General features: G+C 37.5%; 3 protein-coding genes across 6 annotated transcripts; 2 read left to right on the top strand and 1 right to left on the bottom strand.

Annotated features, from left to right (window-relative positions):
- Nucleotides 1–1,756: 1,756 nt before the first annotated feature.
- On the top strand, nt 1,757–7,252 carry LOC124411245 (1,4-alpha-glucan-branching enzyme). 2 transcript variants are annotated; one of them, XM_046890280.1, is made up of 10 exons: nt 1,757–2,005; nt 3,084–3,253; nt 3,337–3,584; nt 3,743–3,952; nt 4,030–4,337; nt 4,426–4,626; nt 4,719–5,071; nt 5,181–5,365; nt 5,555–5,863; nt 5,897–7,252. In XM_046890280.1, the coding sequence occupies exons 1-10, from the start codon at nt 1,893–1,895 to the stop codon at nt 5,897–5,899; spliced, it is 2,100 nt and encodes a 699-aa protein (XP_046746236.1). In that variant the 5' UTR covers nt 1,757–1,892; the 3' UTR covers nt 5,900–7,252. The 2 variants fall into 2 exon arrangements, with proteins under 2 accessions (XP_046746236.1, XP_046746237.1); XM_046890281.1 differs by having other exon boundaries at nt 1,758–2,005; nt 5,555–5,843; nt 5,973–7,252.
- Nucleotides 6,688–17,184, bottom strand: LOC124411239 (protein MON2 homolog). Of its 3 annotated transcripts, none has more exons than XM_046890246.1 (25): nt 16,860–17,184; nt 16,317–16,448; nt 15,756–15,938; nt 15,252–15,488; nt 15,033–15,158; nt 14,606–14,803; nt 14,209–14,461; nt 13,963–14,116; nt 13,556–13,798; nt 13,174–13,466; nt 12,621–12,991; nt 12,126–12,338; nt 11,816–11,991; nt 11,529–11,691; nt 11,260–11,407; nt 10,858–11,111; nt 10,597–10,731; nt 10,246–10,496; nt 9,999–10,161; nt 9,669–9,812; nt 9,245–9,558; nt 8,944–9,128; nt 8,618–8,861; nt 8,412–8,488; nt 6,688–8,276 (listed from the first exon to the last, which is right to left on the bottom strand). In XM_046890246.1, exons 1-25 carry the CDS (start codon nt 16,980–16,982, stop codon nt 8,107–8,109), a joined length of 4,950 nt encoding a protein of 1,649 aa, XP_046746202.1. In that variant the 5' UTR covers nt 16,983–17,184; the 3' UTR covers nt 6,688–8,106. The 3 variants fall into 3 exon arrangements, with proteins under 3 accessions (XP_046746202.1, XP_046746200.1, XP_046746201.1); XM_046890244.1 differs by having other exon boundaries at nt 8,412–8,494; nt 16,860–17,183; XM_046890245.1 differs by having other exon boundaries at nt 8,412–8,494; nt 13,174–13,463; nt 16,860–17,183.
- A 711-nt stretch (nt 17,185–17,895) lies between these two features.
- LOC124411251 (CCR4-NOT transcription complex subunit 11) lies at nt 17,896–19,962 on the top strand. Its single transcript, XM_046890288.1, has one exon. The coding sequence runs from the start codon at nt 18,373–18,375 to the stop codon at nt 19,738–19,740; it is 1,368 nt and encodes a 455-aa protein (XP_046746244.1). The 5' UTR covers nt 17,896–18,372; the 3' UTR covers nt 19,741–19,962.
- The last annotated feature ends 1,505 nt before the right edge of the window (nt 19,963–21,467 follow it).

The following is a 21,467-nucleotide window of genomic DNA, read 5'->3' as shown; positions in this document are numbered from 1 at the left end:
AATGGCCACTAAAATCTCACAGTTATAAATATTTTTGGACATTATTACTCCTACAATAAAATGCATACTGAGAATGTGTCCGAAACACATGTATTTTAAATGGATAAATCCATCCTCTTGGTGCACGAGTTAGAATTGAGGTAAAAGTCTGAAAAAAAACTAGGCATTTGTTTTTTAATTATTTGTAGTTTATGTGGGGGGTGAGCTGGAAAAAATCGTCATCACCCTAAGTAAGAGACACCCTAGAGCCTAGTAGCAAGAAATTAAATTCATGGATAGTCAAATTAATATAAAATTTATTGTTACAAAGGGTAAAATCACCCGTTTCACCCCCCTTTCTAATGATCTAGTAGTCGGCATGTGACGGAAGAAAACTAAGCCTTCTAATGTCATAAAATGAATAGGATTGCTGTATCAACCACTATTATTGTAGAAACTTAATCTACCCTGCCAAGTATGTACAACTCATCAACACGCCACACTTCCGACTGTTACGTGGAAGTGGTGCAACAGGGAGCGTCCAAAGTGGCTCAAGGCCGTGCAAACAGCGGTCCCGATTTATCGAGACCCAACGCTGTTGTGCTCGGGCGACAAGCATGTGTGTCGCCGTGTCGACGCTCCCCTAGGAACGGGCACCTCAGGTCACCAAAAGGTGAGCCCCGTTCGCCCCGTTCCCATAACCAACCCTAAAAACGCGATCCTTAACCCTTAGCGGCACACATTTTTCGTTACTTACTATCGACTTGAAATTTTAAACTCGAGGGTTTTTGGGGTCGCTGATTACGAATCTGCACTCAAAAGTTGAAAATTCAAGATGGCGGATCCAATATGGTGGACCAAAACGCAAAAAGTCGTTTGACCTTCGCAAATCATAAAACCCAAGATCTTTTCCATACTTTCAAATCAATTGCAATCATTTTGCGGTCATAAAATCCGTCATTTGAAGTGTACAGCCGCCATATTGTGTCCGCCATTTTGAATTTTGCAAATCTGAAAACGCATTCGTAATCAGCGACCCTAAAAACCCCCGCCTACCAAAAATCGTAAGGATACTCTTAAAACTATCTTCAATAATACATTTTTCCTAAAAACGTGCTATTTTTCAGAATTTGTTAATTTCTATAAACAAATTAACGAAACATCAGAACAATTTGAACATAAACTTTGATCCTCTAACATATCAAGATCATAAAATTACAAAAAAAAACCCGGTTAAATCGAATAAAACTACTCTAAAATCGTAAAAACGTGTTTTAAAACAGGTGGCATTCTGGAATACCACTATGCCGCTAAGGGTTAAAGAACGTGAGATGGAAAGAACTCGACACCTGACCGAGCGCGGGAAGAACGCGATAATCGCACGCGCGGGCAGAATAGGGAGATCCAGCATTACGTCCTATCGGTCCTACCCAAAGTCCTACCTACTCGAGCTAAGCGCTCGATTCTAGATTCTAAGTGAATCGCGCTCGCGCCCGCTAGACCCGGTTTTAGTTTTCGCACAGCGCGCCGCCATGCGGCCGGGTACCCTCAACGTCGCGAGGTTCGAGCGTCATGATGACGTCGGTAATGAAAACACTGCCATTACCAGCAAGCAACGAGAAGCAGAATTTACTTTCCACCAACGACGTACCATCAAACGGTAACAAATCTCTGTTTATAACTATGCATAAATGTTCCGTAAAAAACTTAACATTCCACATTTGGGGACATTTTTAACGCGACAGATGGTAAAATTGTACTCTGATCGCGGTCTGAGGGGCTCCGGGGGGAATCACCTTGACATGTCATTCGCATTTGAGCCGGCGTTGCAGCTACACATGACTACCGAAGCAGTGATTTCCGCGATCTTGAAAGTGTGTGAATTTTGAATACAATAAACAAATTTCATAACAATGGGTGGAAAATGGTCCGCAATGGATCCGATGCAAGTCGAAGTACCTGAACTGAAAACTCTACTGGAAAGGGATCCGTACTTGGCGCCGTACGAGAAGGAGATTCGGAAGAGGTTCTATCATCATTCTTACTTTTATTTCTCGCGAAAAAACTCGATGATTTTTTGCGTATTTGCTGTCTGTTTGCTCTTGGAAAACTCGGCTTTCTGCTTAACGGAAATGGCCAGTTTCCTTCATTGTTTTTGATCCGTGACTCGTGACTGTTTTCTTCTAGTTCCCTTCTTATTTTACATAACACACATGTACCCGATACTACACATTTGTATACTTACGCAATGCACGTGTAGGATCATCTTATTCTCGGTTTCGGATTGGATTGGATGAGGATCAATGACTGAAATTTTCTTACAACATTGTGATTAGATCGACAGTACCGAATATACGGTAAATTGAGATAAGAAATCCGATATCTCTATCCCACAGTATAAGAAAAGTCTGACTTGAATTCCATTTAAACAAACCCAAATCAACATGCTGAACTTTTATTCTTCATTGTGTCTACAATATTCTATTGTTCAATTCTTCGTTTGTTTATAGTTGTATTATATTTATATTATATTGTATTTTTTGAGCAATTCAAAAATGAGATAAAATGAAAAGCAAATTGAGAAATTATATTTCTTTTCATTGCTTTTGAACAATGTTTAAACTACATCAGAAAATCACCGATTTAAGTTGTTAGGGCAAACAAAAAGACCAACTAAAATGGAAGAGATAAATGATTTCAAAACAGATAACTCCTACGCGTCTTTGACATTAAAATAAAACTTGGTCAAGTCTTATGTAACTGTTCTTATAATAGATTAATTTTAGACAAAAAAAGAAACTAATAATGAAATTGGAATAAATTATATCATATCTTTTCGCCAAGCAATTCTCTATCCCTTCACGTGTCCCTCAAACTAACAAATATAATCTGAATAATGATTGAAAATTAGACTGCTATTAACGCAATTCAATGTGAAGGTCAAAGGTTTCATGATATAGCTAATCACAATTACTGATATTTTGTCAAATAATATCAACCTTGGGATTAGCCTCTTCTTTAAAGATCTGAATAGACTTCTTATTTAGATGTGTTTGCTGAAGTTTTTCAAATATTACTAAGAATTCAATCTTGTTTATCAACAGATATGCGATATTCAAAGACTACATGGAAAAAATTGAGGAGGCGGAAAAGGATTTTGATCAATTCTCATTGGCATACAAACACTTTGGAGTTCATATTAACCCGGACAACAGTGTAACGGCTTTGGAATGGGCGCCGGGAGCTAAAGAACTTTTTCTTACCGGCGACTTCAGTAAGAAATTAAATTATCGGTTAAAAATAAGCTCTGAGTATGAGTTTGTACAGGTTCATAGTTTGGTCTGTTTCGATACACAGATGGTTGGGATCGCACTAAGACGCCGTATAAAAAACTCGATTATGGAAAATGGGAGTTGAAACTGGAGCCAAATCTTGACGGTTCTAGTCCCATTCAACATTTGTCAGAAGTTAAAGTTATTGTCAGAAATAACAACGGCGAATTACTGGAAAGACTGAGCCCTTGGGCATCTTACGTTACTCAACCGCCAAACCGCTCTGAAGGTACAACTTTCAAGCAAAGAATATGGCATCCAACTGATGACAAGGTAAAACTGCTCGAAAAGATAGTTACAGTTAACTGAAAATGTATGAGGAGTCTGTTATTTTATTCGAAAGTAAATTGCTTGTATCTGTCTGAAAAAACAATTCTGCACAACATTTCCATTCTGGGTTGAATTTAAAAGTATAATCGATGCTTTTGCAGATCTACAAGTTTAAATATCCAAAACCAAAACGACCCAAGAGTCTAAGGATATACGAATGCCACGTGGGAATTGCGACTCAGGAATTGCGAGTCGGGTCGTATTTAGAGTTCGCAAAAAATATCATACCCAGAATTGTTAAGCAAGGTTACAATTCCATCCAGTTAATGGCAATCATGGAACATGCTTATTACGCCAGTTTTGGATATCAGGTAATTTGACAAAACTTATATTTATGCCAATGATGATTAAAATTTTGTCTCACCTCTTCACTTTTTGCATCTCCAAGGTGACCTCATTTTTTGCAACCTCCTCGCGTTATGGAACGCCTGAAGAGTTGAAGGAGTTGATAGATGAAGCTCACAAGCACGGATTAGTAGTTCTGTTAGACATAGTTCATTCTCACGCTTCGAAGAACACCTTGGATGGATTGAATGAGTTCGATGGAACAGATTCTTGCTTCTTTCACTCAGGCTCCAGAGGTGAACATCCTCTGTGGGGTAGTCGCTTATTCAATTACGCGGAATTTGAAGTTGTCAGATTTTTACTATCAAATTTACGTTGGTATGCTGAAGAGTTTGCATTCGACGGATTTAGGTAACGATTTTCGAACGATTTAATGAAATCAAAACTCACAATATTATCAACTGGAGTGCTAATTCTTTGTGGAACCAATGTTATACAGGTTTGACGGCGTCACGTCCATGTTGTACCATTCTAGAGGGATGGGACAAGGATTCAGTGGTCATTACGACGAATATTACGGTCTCAATGTAGACGTTGAAGGAGTAGTTTATCTAATGATGGCTAATCATGTGCTGCATAAACTTTATCCTGAAATGATAACTATTGCCGAGGATGTTAGTGGAATGCCGGCAATTTGCAGGTACCATCTTGGTGGCAATATACGTATAACATTCTCCAAGAAACCTTTTCTCAAAAGCGGCGTAATTCACGGTGCTTTTTCGGTTCATACAGGCCAGTCACAGAGGGAGGAGTAGGCTTCGATTACCGCCTAGGAATGGCGCTTCCTGACAAGTGGATTAAATTGTTGAAGGAATGTAAAGACGAGGATTGGAATATGGGAGACATTTGTTGGACATTGAGCAATCGTCGCTGGATGGAGAAAACCGTGGCTTATTCAGAGTCCCACGACCAAGCACTGGTCGGCGATAAAACAATCGCCTTTTGGTTGATGGACAAGGAAATGTACACGCACATGAGCGAGCTAAGCCCACCGAGCAACCTCATCTCGCGTGGAATTGCTCTCCACAATCTTATTACTTTGATTACTCACGGACTTGGCGGCGAAGCTTATCTCAATTTCATGGGTTGGTATGCGTTTTAATTCAGGGTGAGATAGGGACTTCATCCGCCATTCATGAGTGATAATCGCTTAGCAAAGAAAAAGAATTCCAATTTTTACACACTTTCTCTCAGGTAACGAGTTTGGTCATCCTGAGTGGCTAGATTTTCCTCGGGCGGGAAACGGAGACAGTTACCACTATGCAAGGCGGCAATGGAACCTTGTAGAAGACCCAATGCTTAAATATAAGTACATGAATAATTGGGACCGAGAAATTAATCTTTTGGAAGAAAAACATGGCTGGCTGCATGCAAACCCTGTAAGCAATTTAAATCAGTTTAATACTTTTGTTTCTATAATATCTAACAATTTTACGATTGGATGCTGGGTGGACAATTCAACATGTATCGAAATGTGAAACAAAGTTTACGCGAACCGTATTTCTTTATTCAAAACCAAAAATAAAGTTTTTCCATCTGAAAGTAAATGGTTTTTTTTTTTTTTTTAGGGCTATGTAAGCTGGAAACATGAGGATGACAAAGTGATAGTATTCGACCGAGCAGGACTTGTGTTTGTCTTTAATTTTCATCCGACAAAGTCATTCCCTGATTACGCTATAGGCGTGAACGAACCTGGAGTTTATCAGATATTACTGAGCAGTGATGATACTCAGTTTGGTGGCGAAAATCGCATTGATACCAGCGTCAAGCATTTCAGTAAACCAGAACCATTTGCCAACCGTCCGCACAGACTTTATGCCTATGTTCCTTGCCGTACAGCTATAATTTTAAATCGAGGTAAGAAATCAATTTTCCAGCGTTTCAATACCTTGTCAATACATTTTACAATTTGATTTGATTTGACTTTAAAAGATAAGAGCAAACTTCACATTCGGGATACTGATAATTTTAATTTTTATGTTTCAGAATCCTGATTACAGTTACGTAAATTAGATACTTTCATATTTTGAGAGTAACATTACGGAACTGTTGCAACGCTTGTTTGAATAATCAAAATAATGATGTGCGCAAATTTAACTTTTCAACTTACTTTTGTAAGTACTTGAGAATTGCGCATACATGCATGAAGAGTGTGAATGTAATATATAATACAGAAAACGCACAACGAATTTGGTACAAGACCGCAGAATGTCTTAGATTTCTTTTTTGCTATTGGAAAGAAATCTTGAACGAAGATTTGATGATATCAAACCAGCTTAGCTCACGTTTTTTACAACATCATGTCTTATGGTAAATTCGATGTATATGTACAAAGAATTATTGTACAAAAATTAATTGCAAATGGTTTTTTAGTTCTTGTATAATATGAGAAGTTACCATTGACAGAATAATAAATTTTTGGGAAATAATATGCATTAAATGACCTATACTATGTCCTTCAACGTAAAAATTACTATAACAACAAAACAAAAAAAAATGTTGCAGTGTTCGCACGCATGATAACTTGACATTCATACCGCCCAAAATTGCATCGAAAGTTATCTATTTTATTTACATCATTCCAATTTTATGCTTCCGTAAGTATCGTGTATGAATATTTGACGATTGCAGGATAATTCAATGTAATTAAGAATACAAAACTCTCTACTTACATTAGTATACTAAATTCTTTAGCAAATCATCATCATCATCAATGTAATATTTACATCAGACTTCACAAAGCCACACTACTTCTATTTTTATAAACCTGCAATGCAATTAATTATTTACAGTTTATATACTTAATATTAATCGTTTATTGCACACTGTCTACTATCTAGAAAATCGTGTAACATGCTAATAGCGCCGGTATTATGTAGTAATGCATAATTAATTATAATTTTTAATTACTACACTTAGAAATTAAATAATTGTTATCTACACTGGATGAGGGGTTAATCTTCCGCAAAGGACCAGATAATTGCAATATATATATATAGAATTCGTGTTTCTCTTATCTGTCGGTAAAAAAAAATCGTTTTTATACGGAAATATCTGGATAATTCACCCGTTCGGAAAAAATAGTTAGTTGATTTGCAAGGCGATATTAAAGATTTAAATACCATCAGTGAAGACTGAACATTACAAACATTGCAGTTCCTTAATGAAAGATATTTTTCAGATGATTCAAGTCTTACTGTAATGACAGATTTAATACTACTAATTCCAATTACGTTACTTTACAGTTACTATTGATTATGTAATAAGAAAAAACAAACGACGATATAATATTCATTTCCATTGATATTCTTATCTTTGTTGCGAAAATTTTTATACCAGTCCATATAATTTTTATTAGTGTGTTTACCCTATATTTTGGTATGGTTTTTAAAACCTGACTTCATTGAACGGCTATAAAAAATTGTGTTCAATTTATTGGATAGTTATAAAAATTCAGTACCGTTCGAAATCAATTTATTTTAAAATATCTTCCATTATAATATTGACCTCTTTGTTTAATGTTTGCCGTACTACTTGATTAGCATTTCAACATTGCATATTCTCATTAAATATAGTTATAATTATAAAATATGTTTTCTTTTTTCATCAACTTGTCATTAGTGATAACAGATCACAAATGCAAAGATTGTTTTTTCACCTCATCTACTATGGTTGATAAATGAAAATTGAAGACCAATGTAATTTAGGTATTTTAAATAAAAAATACTATTTCAGTCAAGATTATTACAACCAGATAACCTGATAATTTTCAGGACGAAAAGAAACGAATAAAAAGAAAATAGAAGTAGCTAATAAGAATCAGAGAAAATAGTTTCGGTAGAGGAATGAAAAATTCATTCTACTAAATAATGTCTGGAAACAAATCAATTATATTACAATCAATTTTGTACCGTCTCTGTTTCTTTAAGCTCAAGGGAAGGGAAATACTCACTGATCAGGGACACCAGCCTCATTACCCGCATGGGTATGCACAGTGGATATATCGTTGGCAGTTCAGTCGAAGAAATGATCTGCGCAGGGTAGGAGATACAGTTTAGCGTCGACTCCCAGGTGCCGTATTAAAATGATTAGTAGTCTTCTCGGAAATTGATTGCATAGATCAAACGCCGTTGGAAGTTGGCAAACTACTTATCGGCGACCTGAGCAAATCGTGATACTGGAGGAGAGCTTCGCGCAGCGATCGTGAAACCTGCCCCGAGGCAGTGGCCACTGTACATTCGACTAGGTATGGATATAAACCTATTAGCTGCTCCCAAACGGATCGGTCAACTGTGATAAAAGATAAAATGAAAATCGTAAATAAAGCGAAACGTTTACGACATTTCATCAACCATAAAGACTCAACATCTTCTTTTATCTGCATATGCAGGTGAGACTGGAATTTTTCAAAATAATTTAAATTACCTTTGTTAGCAGGTGCTTTCTTCAAAGATACAACGAGCGTCGCTACAGCCTTTAATACAAACGATATCTCCGACAATCTGTATCTAGAACATGGATTCATATTCAACACTTATTTACAACGCTTTAGCGAGTCAACTCTGCCAATTACATACAAAGACAACGTTTATTCCATTTTCATTGACGCGTGACGAACGTGTTTACATTACCTTGGCAGAGGGCATTTTCCGCTTCGTCTTTCGTCTTCTATGTAGCGACGCAGTACTTCTTGAAACCTGTGAAGTAGGGCTGTAACAGCTAGTCGGCCAGCGACCCCTCCTTCGTCAGATTCCGAAGCTTCACTTGTTGTCGTTTCTATTTCGTTGCTTAAGCCATCGAGTAACGAAAACTGAAGGAGCGTCTCAAAACAAGTCTTGGCAAATTCTTCTCTCAGTTTAGTCTCATTACTATTTTCTATTATGCAAAATATCAAAACATTTTATTTCTGCACCACACTCAAACGTTAGAAAAAATTTTATTATAACGTGCGTCTTACCAATACTTGTAGTTGTTGCCGAATGAATGGAACCTTTATTTAGCAGCATGACGACTCGGAGTATAAACTGATGAGGTACGTGTTGTGAGTGCGGCAGTACTTCGTCTCTCAGTAGTTCCATTACTTGGCAATCAACTGCTTCATCTGCTTGCACTTCTTCAGCGCCACGTTCCGTAGTTATCACGCTGTTTAATTAAAAATTTAAACAAACAGTTATAACACAGTTGAATTAACTTCTGTCTTAAATTCGTCAGTGCTATTCATGTTGTGGAAATAATAAGACTATTTATCACTAATTTACCTCTTAGGGAATAAAAAGTCGTCCAAAGTATCCGCCAGTTCTGTCCACATGCTGGAAAACTGCTCAGGATACGTTCTTGCCAGTGGTAAACCTGTATGCAGGACAGCCAAGAGACTGGTGACGGCTAGTTTCCAGGTTGTAGGTGATGGGCAATTGTATTTCATGGATAACGGAACGTGAAGAGCTTCTATTATGTGCTCGAGCACTTTTCCGTCTATCACCGCTTCCTCGTGAGCAGTTTTTTGGTAAAGACTCACGACCATTGACAATGCCTTCTCCCCAAAGGGAACGTAGTTCATGGTAACCCAGTCAGCCTATTGTGTATACATATAATGGATTAATCAATTGGATAATTGACGAGAAAAAAAGATTTTGATAGTTCCACAAAGTTTCATAAAGGGCAAGAATGAAAATGGATACTCACAGACACTCCTCTGACCTGGGATATATGCTTTGTGGGTATTTTTCCATAAGTGGGCGCTTGGCAAGCTAGCTTTGAAAAACTCAACAGCTGCAGGAATATCGAACCAATCATCGTTCTCAGATTGTCTGTTCCATTGAGTACTTCCTATCAGGATGATAGCCAAAAACAAGAATTTATTGACAAATTATTCATCCATAAAAATAATTAAATTGGCTTGTTAAGGGTTCATGAAGAATTACTTAAAGTCTTTCAAATCCTCCGGAGAATTGCATCACAGATTATTATGCTTGTTTCCAATCATTGTTCATATTTCAAAAATTGACAACAAACCTTTTGCAGTAGTTCCATGGAATGAAGAACCCCGTCTTGCAACTGGGTCAAAACAACATCCGGCAATGTTGGTAAGATGTAAGGAGTTGATTCTCCGTGTACAGGGACTGCGACTGCGTTTTTTAGGACAATACATAATTTTTGAAGATCCGTACCTGTAAACCTTGAAAATAAAATAGATCATCAGTCGTCAATAATTGATTACGGGACAAATGAGTAGGAGGCGGAGCAAAGAAAAGCTACATACTTATTTCTAATATGTTGAAATACTGCTGGAAAAATATGAACCAATGCCGTTAAAAAGGCTTGCGAAGGTACGTAGGGTTCAGTTTCTCCTTCTCTCGGTGGGGTCGTACTTTCCATACCAATACTGAGCCAAACTCGCCATGCGACCAGCCACAACGCTTCCGAATCACTGGATCGACCAGCTTCCTCACTATCTCCACCTTTTTGGAGATACAGTATTTCTTGGAAAGATTTCAGAGCTGCCAGCGACACCTGAACGTTGAAATCAAGCGTAAGGATGCAGAATTAATTTTGACATAGTATTTGTACTCGACAAAAAGAAACCTCACAATATTTTCAGACCAACACTCACTTCGTTATTTTTACTCAGTGCAGAATTCTCTATAAATTCTAAAAGCAGAGACCACGCCCGCGGAAAGTCTCCCAATAATTGCAACAGTTGCCTTTTTGTGTTGAAGACTCGGGCCACTCCGCTCAGTGTTAAAACCTGCAAAAGTTTTTCATTTCAGATTAGTTTACTTTATTTTCAGGTAATTTTAATATTACCTCATATTACTAGAACATTTTCGGACTGGGAAACCTGTGTGATACACCAAAATTCATGTCAACTGACCTGGGTTTCAGCCCACTGCTTTTGAGCAGTATTACGGCTGTGATGAATAAGAATATTTCCACTGGTATCGACTTTTTCACTGCTTGCAGAACTGGATAAACTCCTAACTTTATCCAGTAGAGGGAACAACACCTGCCAAAGCACCGCTTGCCAGGTTGGTTGATGAAGCAATCCTCCGTGCGCAGATATTGTTGAGAACAATGTTTGGCTTGCAGATTTTCGAACTGCAGGCCTTGAATCAACGCACAAATCTCCTAGAAAAAAAAAAAATTTTCTATGTATGAATACCATGTTAATTTTTTTTATAAAATATACCGGACGGCATAATCTAACAAAGGATGAAGGAAATTAAATACATGTAACGAGGAATAATCAAAAGTGCTTGAATATGATAAATCTTACCTAGTCTAGCATACAGACACATCCACAGTTTGTCAAACGGTGGCATGTTAGTGGTACCAGGAAAATCGGGAAAGACGGAAGTAGCATCGCCTTGTAAAGAGCTGCACAATTTTTCTTGATTCTGGTAGAAGTAATCGCTGATGTTCCACTGTAACGGACGGACTTAGTTTATAAAGATATAAGTAGACCAAATATTATAGCGCAATAGGTGAATAGATATCCCAAAACCAAAGTAAAGCGTTTTATTTGTATATTCATTTTCGTTTTACCATGAGGCCCACTGCGGTGAGGGAAATGTTCAGCTCCTGAGTTTGCGAACCAAATTTAGCAGCAGTGTCGACGCACAGCGGAAGGCATCTCCATGGCATTACAGGTAAAAAATCCGTCACCACCAATTGTAGGCATTGAAAAGCTATGCGAACTAGAGCTTCCCTGGTAATCAGAGAAATAAAAGTAATTGCAACTTGATATTTATAAGCCCGTATCACAATGCAATACTACTTTAAATACATGTAATGAAATATTGTATGCGATTTCTAAATAAAGTCAAATTTACCCATGATGATTAGACACAGCTCCTATAATACCAAGAACTAAGGGCCATCCATGGGACAAAGTTTCGCCAGCTCCGTGTAAAACTTGTAGAACGCATTCCAACTGGCGCTGCCTCACATCTCCATGACGCACTGACGACAACTCGGACAATGGTCCCAGTAACAGAGTTTGTAATTTCTACAAATGGAATGAAAATGCACGTATTTATAAAAAGCATATAAATCGCACGGCTATGCAGCATAAACGTCACAGCTTCTAGATATATTCTTTCCGATTTTATAGGTAAGCTGTTGACTGATATCGATTGATACCTGATTATCCCGGAGTGGCTGGGGGTATTTATGTTGAAGGGCGGCTTTGACGAGATACGTTATTGCCTCAACTCCCCATTCTCGCATTCTGATATGAGGATGTTGACACACTTCCAATAGATGATTGGTCAACGGCCTCCAAAGAACCTCTACACGTGGTAAATTGACAAGTCCAGTTTCTAGCAGTTTTGCCACAGCGAACAACGACGGTTCCTGAAACAGAAATCAGTTATTTTGTTACCTATATCAACGTGCAAGGAAAATATCAATCCTTTTTGTTGATCAAACGGAGTAGAAAAGTGAATGTTAAAGACTAACAACTAAGTTTAGCGATTAATCAGTTCAAATGAAGTTAAAAGAAGTCAACCAATAATACCCATTACCATTTGCAATGAATTTCAAATTGTAAGACCAAGAAACTCCAAAAATAATTCTTAAATTTGACATCGTAGAATGAATATAAAAATTGATTAAAATAGGCTTTTTTAGTCTTACCCTATTAGAATAAGCCAGCTCCATAGCCTCATGGCTCAATTTGCATAAAGCATCAATCAAGTGATGTAACGCGACGTCGTCAAGATACTGACTGCTCTCAAAAAGCCTACTAAGCATAGCGCTGAGAACAGGCAAATCCGCCATCACAGCAGTAGTTATAACTGCGTTTGAATCAGCGGTAGTTCTACCAGCCTTCAAAGACCCTCCTGTGGATGGCTTAAGACCCAAGATCCAAACAAGGTGCTGCAAAGTTGTTAACACAAGATGCCAGGCACTGCCCAGTATGCTGCCATGACAGTGAGCAAGCGACAGTAGCGCCCGCATACACTGCAAATTTTTTGCCGTCAACATAACTGGTCCTTGCTGAGCTCCTGTGAACAATCAAAATTATTATGCAACAAAAGGTGAATTTTTTAGTTGCCAAATCGTTTAGAAAACGCATTTTTCAGAACTCTGTTACGGTATTTGTTTTCCAACATTAATCAATATGATGGGAGAAAAACTCACTCAAAGTTTCATTGCAATATGGAAGTAAAAAAACTTGCCGACTTACCAATCGGTAGCGATGCAGTCGGCAACGGAGTGCCAACAGCTACGACTTGCTGCCTGTAGTCAGGTTCACTGATATTAGCCGGATTGTATTGTACAGGATCCTGAGGTCTGGCACTCGGTATCCCCTGCGGAGCACTGTACAGTACAGTCAAGGCATAATGTGGTGGTAAAGAGGCCTTGCAGATTGCTGTTATGAAAGCGTCCCTCGGTGTTTGTAGATCAAGGGAGCCACACAGTGAGGCGAAAGTTTGTATGGCTTTGAGGACATTTTCAGAGGCTGACTCGTCAGTACTGTTGATAAAAATTTTCCGTTTTACAAATGACGTATTCTTTTCTCAATAACTTTTGAACATTTGGTCCACCAAAGTGAGACGCAAAGTTACCTGGCATCGACCAATGGACTGAGAGCTGCGAGTAAACCACACCAACTCGAGATGATTAATTGAGTGTGCAACTTGCGCTCAATTTCTGTTGGTTTATAGCGGTTTTGTTCTCTCCCTTCCTCGCGGGGACCCTCAATAGCTAGCGCCACAGACCGAATGATGTCCAACAAACAAGCGTAAGCAATGCTGATTCCATAACCATCAGGTATTTGGGGTGGTTCGATCTTGTCCAGCATTTCTAAACTGTAATAGATTAATTTCTTTTGATTACCTTAAAGTTTTTGTCGAGACTCAAATCAATTATCCAAGAAGTTTCCAGCAAACATGCAAAATTGTGAAATCTGAAAAGTTCCCGGAGCAGAACTAAGAAACATTCGTGCCCCGGTAAAAGTTTCCAGTTTACTTACTACGTTGATTTAGCTTGACCACTGGTGAAAGTGGCAACAACAGGCAACCATATTCCTCGAGAATAGAAACCAGGCTGTGGGGACACGCCAGGACCGACAGGCATTCCGGCCAATAATGCAGGTGGTTGTCCTTGTGCAACAGGTACTCCAGTACCTAAAAGATAAAAAGCAATCATTAATAATTCGTTCAAAGAAAGAATGCCAAGCAAAATACGCCCGTTTAAGTAAACAGAAAGTTGAATTTACCTCCTCCAGCTTGTCCCATCATTTGCGGATTTACAAACAGACTTTGCACATAAGCTCCCAGACTGTTAACTATGTCTTGAAATATGTTTGTCGCATGAGGTTTTAGGTCGTAGCATTCGCAGAAACTGGTCAGCAGATCTGCTTGAACAGTCATTTTGTGTAATACTTCCAATGCCAACGCACGCTGCCATGCAGGCTTGTCAGGATCCAGGAATTTAACGATCAGAGACAAAAATATCTCACATTCAGTTACCTGGTACGCAAAAATCAAATGGAATTACGAACTAAATTATTGCTTTCGTTACAACTGATCGTTTAGAATATGTTAATTCATCGGGGAACAATTTGGTTTGAAAAATCAAAAGAAAAGAAAATGGAAAGAGATGATCTAACTCACCAAAAGGCAATGGTATTTTTGGACTAATATCGAAACAACTCGGAGCAGTCTCATGCTGATCGGAAAATACGGCTTGTCCAATGGGGTTGCTTGCTGTACCGATGCTGGCACAGAGTTCCGATATTTGATATTTGGGGAGAAGAGTTTTATTACCAAGGCACATACTCGTTCTTTCAGTAGGAAACTGAACTCTGGATGCTGCGAAAAGCGAAAATTTATTGCAGTACCCAATTCAAAGGGAAGAAGGTAATCTAAGTGTAGTAAGTTTTGTTTTAAGTGTTTTGTAATAAGTCATAATATCGTCATTGTTTCCCACACTTTACCAAACATTTCACATTTTCGCATATCTATTTTTACTAACAATTTTTCCCTTTCCTCGAAGGGAGATCGACTTATCTAAAAACTTGATATAAATAAATTGGGGTACCTTGAAAAATACTGATGAAAAATTTGTTAAAACAGACTCTAGAAGTTCCAGACCAAAAGTTCTAGTCATTTCCGTTATACCTATGAGCCAATAAGGTTGATCGGCATTTACCAACTGTACTAAATCCTGAAAAGATTAGAAAAAAAAGTAATTTAATTATTGTTACTGAAATTTCGTTCAAAGGAAAAGACCACAGAGAATAATAAACAGATTTCGTACCTGAAACATGAGGTAGGCATCTGCTGCACATGGTCTTAGACCTTTGGGCGCTTGATTTGTAGGAACTTTTAATTCTTCCAAATTAACATCCTCCGGGTTGGCACGGCCGGCAAACTCCTCATCTTCAACTACTACTCGCTCAAATACAAGCGAAACTAATTGCCTCACAGTCGCTCCGGCAGTATTAATCGTTGTAGAATCTTTAGTAAAATGAAGCCGAAAACAGAGAACTAAATTCTGAAAAAACAAGAAATATTGAGATAATTTTTGTTGCATTAATTGTTCTAATTACTTGATTGCCGACAAGTACACTAACACTTATGCATTGTGTATGCTGAATAATGAATACATATCAATCAAATAAATATTAATTAATCCCATGATAACGAAAAGCCGGAGACTTAGGAATATCACTATCCCTCGTTCGCTTTGAGTAGCAATGCATAACTGATTGCAGCAGATTGAGAGTTTAAATAATTTCTTAAAATCAAACTTAGTAATTACCCGGGCCAGAGTCTCTCCGTGAACGACTGTGTTACTTGTAAGTAACAGAGTAACACTTTGAAGAATTTTTACTTCCTCTGTACCAGATTCCATTAGCATCCATAAAGCATCTGTAATGTATCGGGCACCTTTTGTGTCCACCGCTTGCTGTGTTATAAGCCTTTGCATCATGCCTAAGCAAAACTGAAATAAAAGCAGTATAAATAAAAATTTAACTTTATTACTTACAAGCTGGGTAATTGGTTTTCGGCCAATTTTTTCAAACATATTCTTCTACAATTCTACGATTTTGTTCAAAATTTCTCTTAGTTTTTGAGATTTCTAGTGTATCCACCAAGATTTTTTTCCCTGTCTGTTGATACAACTTTGGATCAACTTGATAAGAATTGATAATGTCATATTAAAAAATATGTTAAAATCTAAAAATCTTTGTTTGAACTGCTGAAAAGAAATCCTAAAAGGCTAATTATAAACTAACAATTGAACAAATGTTTCAGCTTATAAGCTGGTCTTTACTTTTTTTTCTATAAGACTAACACTGGCAGTAATTCTTTCCGATACCTTTATAATCTTTACATCTCGACTTTCGCATCCTTGTACCAAGGGATATAATATTTGATTGACAATGTAGTATATCGGTGTTCCAGGATTATTGGCAGTTGTCCGTAACTTAGATATTCCTTCTTCGCATGACTGTGAAAGAGAATAAAATTTCAAAAATTTTACATCAAGGCGGATGGAATTGTAGAATGGTCAATTGTATGATAAGGTAGGCAAAGAGAAATAATTCCAGAAAGGAGCGTTTTGTGGTTAACAAAGTTTGAAAACAAATTTCTCAGGTCTTATGGGAACGTTTTGACAGCTGTCAAAATGTCCGAAGTCAAGACCTGTTTGTTCTTCAGCAACAGTGAAGCAAGAAAGAGATGATATGTGAAGAATAATTGTTGTAAGTTATGTCGAATTCGGAAAACAGGTGATAGATCATTATGAAAAGAATGCTTTGAACGTTTTGATCGAGTAGATAATAACATCCTGACCTAACCTAAAATGGTATTAATCAATTAAAATCTGAATAATTGATGGTGTATGGATAAGATACGATACCTCTCTTATCTGTGGATACTTTTTTTTAGTCTCCGATGAGAGAACCTTTAAATCAGATTGCAAAGACTCGAGGAATTTGGCAACGTTCTCCTGGCCGCCTCCGACGGCTGTATTTACCATCATCTTGTTGATTACAGTAATTTGTTACAAAATCGAGGTGGAGCCTTCGGTGAGGCGGATATTATTCTTTCATGACAGTTAAACTTCGATGAATTTCACTCGCACTGAACAGTTTCCTTGCAGTGATCGTCAGAAAGGGTAATCACAGATGCCGCATTAACAGATGAGCTGGCATTCTGATCGCTCCGTTTATCAGAAATGACAACCACGAAGTTATTACACTTCGTGAGGACAACCAGTCAGCTAACCGCCATCAGCCAACCACCGTTTCGGATAGGCTCGCCCTTTTCGTATCACCCCCACTCTATACACCATCTCGCCCGAGTTTGAATAACGCCAAGTCCGCAATTCGCGACCTAATCCTGAATTTCTACGAGCGACCTGGAGAAATTTTGAAATTTCGCAATCTTAATTAAAAAAACAACTACAAAACTACAAACCTACTTTACCGATTTTTACCAAATTTACCCAACATCCCAGAGTAATTCTACGAATAGAATAACGCCAACTCCGCAATTTGCGATCTGATCTTACATTTCTACGAGCGGCCTCGAGAAATTTCTAAATTTCGCAATTTCAATAAGAGAAAAAAAAAACAAGAAATCTTTACCAATTTTTACCAAATTTATCCACCATCCCGAAGTGATTCTACTCTACGATGGCTCCTAATCAAATTCACTCAACAATTTAATGAGTTTTGTCAACTATGTATACATCTTTATACGAATACTCAAAAGTTGCAAAATAACAGGTGATTGATCAGTTTTACAGCTTTTGAATCATATACCACAAAATATGAAAATACTTTCGATCACTAAAAGTAAAATATGATAAATTTTATGAAATAATAAATGAAAAAACGAGAAATGACCAAAACCAAAATGTAACTCTGCAAAGCTTCTGGATTTATCCGCCACGAATTTGATGACGCCACGTGGTACAAGATACGTAAAATATCAACACTTCATGTTTCTTCCAAATTACTTTGTCCGTGACCTCCGTGACAATATGAAAAAAAATGTTTTGTCGAGAGGTTAAGAAATATTGAAGTGTTTTTAAGTAATTGAATAATCATGCAAATACTGTAGATTTGAAGTGCATAATTCCTCCAATATCGAATATGTGTGAAATTCGGGGGCTCACTCATTTTCATCAGCAGGAATCTTCGGCGAAAAAAATTTTTCCACACCGAAATTGAAGGTTACCGTAATAACAACAAGACAGTCATTCGAATTGAATTTGCCTAGAAGTGTACCTCGAAAGACTTCGAAGCTGTTCGAAACCTTCGTCGATAAGTATTACAGTTCATTGGCGAATGAAATCTCGACGCTACCAGCGAATATTCACTTCGAAAAACGCTGTTCAAACTCGTCTGTAAAATCCGTAATTCGTCATGTCTGCAACACCGAAGCAATTATCAACCCTGCTCGATATTCTGGACGAGGAGAACCTGGATACCAGTTTAGAATCACTATCTAATCAGTTGCACCAGGCGTTTGCCAAGGAGGATTTCTTCAAAGTCGGAACAACCTTGTTGCTGCTTCTTCAGCACATCGACCTTCTACCAAATAATGTTCAGCGAATAATGGCGCTCGCTCTTCTCTACGACCTTTATCGAGGCGAACAGCTGGCCTCCACGCCGTTTGCCACGGTCTTCATCCAGGTATTAAAGCCCTCGGATGAGAGTGCTTCAGGTTCGGTGTCTCGGCCAAACTTCTCTGGACACATCCCGGCGCTCTCCAGATGTGAGAAGAACCTGCTTAGCCACCTACTCGGCTATGGAGCCAAAGAGACGATGAAAAAAACAGCGAGACAAATCATAGAAGAGATGTCTCACTCTGCTACTCCATTGGTTGATCTCACTAGTCTGCAGCTTCAGCTAGCAGAAAGGCTGTCCGAACTACCGAGCGTGAGCAAATGTGGAAATCCAGTAATCCTCCCGGACATGGACCGCTCAAAAGCTGGCGAGATAGACAAGAAAGTTGGCAGAGCTATAGCGGAGAGTCTGGTGATCGGCGAGCCTCCTCTTTGTAGCCAAAGCTATCGGCCAGAATTCCTGAGGCTCGCACCACCGCTGTATCACGCCGCGGATGAACTTGCATGGATGAACGTTGAGGAGCCAAGCCAGTTCACTGTGGAGTACGATTCTTCCATGTGTGTGTCTAACTGCGCTGGCGCCGAGGCACGCAGACTAATGGGCAGGGCCTTTAAGAGTGCGTTGACTCTCCAGCAGCAGCAGCATTTGCTTATGGAACTAGACGCTGACCCAAAACTCGTTTACCATATCGGTTTGACTCCAGTAAAGCTTCCGGATTTGGTTGAAAACAATCCGCTAATAGCCATTGAAGTCCTGCTGAAGCTTATGCAGTCCAGCCAAATAACTGAGTACTTTAGCGTGCTAGTTAATATGGAGATGTCCTTGCATTCTATGGAAGTTGTCAACAGATTGACAACGACAGTCGATCTGCCAACGGAGTTTGTTCACCTCTACATCAGTAATTGCATTTCGACTTGTGAAACCATCAAGGATCGGTATATGCAGAATCGTTTGGTACGCCTGGTTTGCGTGTTCCTCCAGTCTCTAATCAGAAACAAGATAATTAATGTTCAAGAACTTTTCATCGAGGTACAAGCCTTTTGCATCGAGTTTAGCAGAATTAGAGAAGCTGCTGCACTCTTTCGGCTGCTTAAACAACTTGAATCTGGTGATATCGGTGGGCTTAATGCCCCACCGGCCAAAAGTAAGATCGATCCATGCTGAATAGAATTATTGCAAGCAATGGAAAACTTGGATTAGAATCAATAGTTGAGAAACGGATTGTCGTGGTATTGGCAATTGGAAAGTTGAGATGCTTCGTTTGGTATACTCTTCGTGGAAATACTGGACCAAATCTTCTGGCCCACATTGATCCGAATTTTTCTTTTAACATGCAATGATAATAAATATTGACGGATCAGAAAATCTCCTGTTATTCAATCAATTTTTTAGCAGAAGAAGTAAATAATGCGTATTTTTTTTTTCAATTCAACTTAGCTTAAAATTGACAATATTGTTAATTTTTTTTTATACAATTGTATGTATAATAAATTCTGTTTTATATAAATTCATCAACTAAATCAAATCAATAACTTGAACTCTTTGTTCCGTAATCAATATTTCTGTAAAATGTTTATTTACGTTAATACACAATCTTAGAATTGGACAAGGACATCATTCGAAAGTGTACTATCAATAAAACATATACTTTACAGTTAAATAACTTTTCCTGGCTGTTAATAATCCGTGTAGATATATTTATATACGTATATGATAGATAAAACGTTATGATTATCCAGAGTTTTAGAAAATTTTGCAAAGATTAATTGACTCTCTAAATTGTCGTAAACAACGAATCACCTATAAAGTGATTAGAACGAGTTCTGCAATAAATTTTAAAGTTATATTAATTCCGTATTTATTCATAGGTAAAAACGGAAAATTAGTTGAAAAAATTCAATTTTTGGAGAAAAGTAACGGGGTCATTTTATAATTCAATAATTCACAGTGCGGAAGTTTGAGAATTTGAATTGTTATACAAAAGGAGAAACCATAATACGTAAATCACCAATAATATTCCAAACATATTGCAAATAATGATTTTGGCAGTAGTAGATCGACTATTCATTTCTGAATTGAATCCATAAATAATTGAATATAAATATTTCTACTGTAAATTTTCTGTACTATTATATTAAATATATTTACATGACGTAGGTGTAGTTGAAGCCATAGATATTTCTTTTTACGAATAATACACGTAAAGTATGGATCACATGAATACAGAAAATACAGGTCTTGTTTGAAGCTAGTTGGTTTACAAGCTTACAACATTTCTTTATATTTCAACCTATAGTATGATATTTTATGATACATGATTCAAGTCGTCTTTAGACGTGTATCTTTTAAATAAAGATTATCATTATTATACACAACATTTTTTAAAATTATCTTCTCTTTCCAAGTATTTATACTAGCTCGGGGTTACTTTATTTACTATTATTCACGTCATTGTCATCATCATCATCATCATCATCATCATTATTATTATTATTACTATATTATATACACGTAGAATATAACTTGACTTTCAAAGAAAAAATTAGTTATCCTTTAATTCACATATATGTATAACATTACTTTAAGTGGCACAAGACTGCAAAAAGACTTGAAAATTTGCATTAGAAATCAAACTTGGTCAGACTTGATTTGATCCATACTATTCATTCAACATATTTGTTGCTGTCTATGACCGTAAAAGTAACACCGTTATATGTATAAATTGTTATGCGAGTTTATACAATATTCTATACTTTTTCCTGACGCAATCTCGAGCGGATGCAAAAGTATGTATAAATAGATCGAGTGAAAAGAAATCAAAAACAGAATAATTACATTCACATATGAAGAGGAGAATTGAAAAAGGTAATTTGCAGTGCCATTTATTTATT

The sequence above is a fragment of the Diprion similis genome, chromosome 10 (genome assembly GCF_021155765.1).
Source record: "Diprion similis isolate iyDipSimi1 chromosome 10, iyDipSimi1.1, whole genome shotgun sequence".
Lineage (NCBI taxonomy): Eukaryota > Metazoa > Arthropoda > Insecta > Hymenoptera > Diprionidae > Diprion > Diprion similis.
This window is presented reverse-complemented; position numbering and strand designations above follow the sequence as displayed.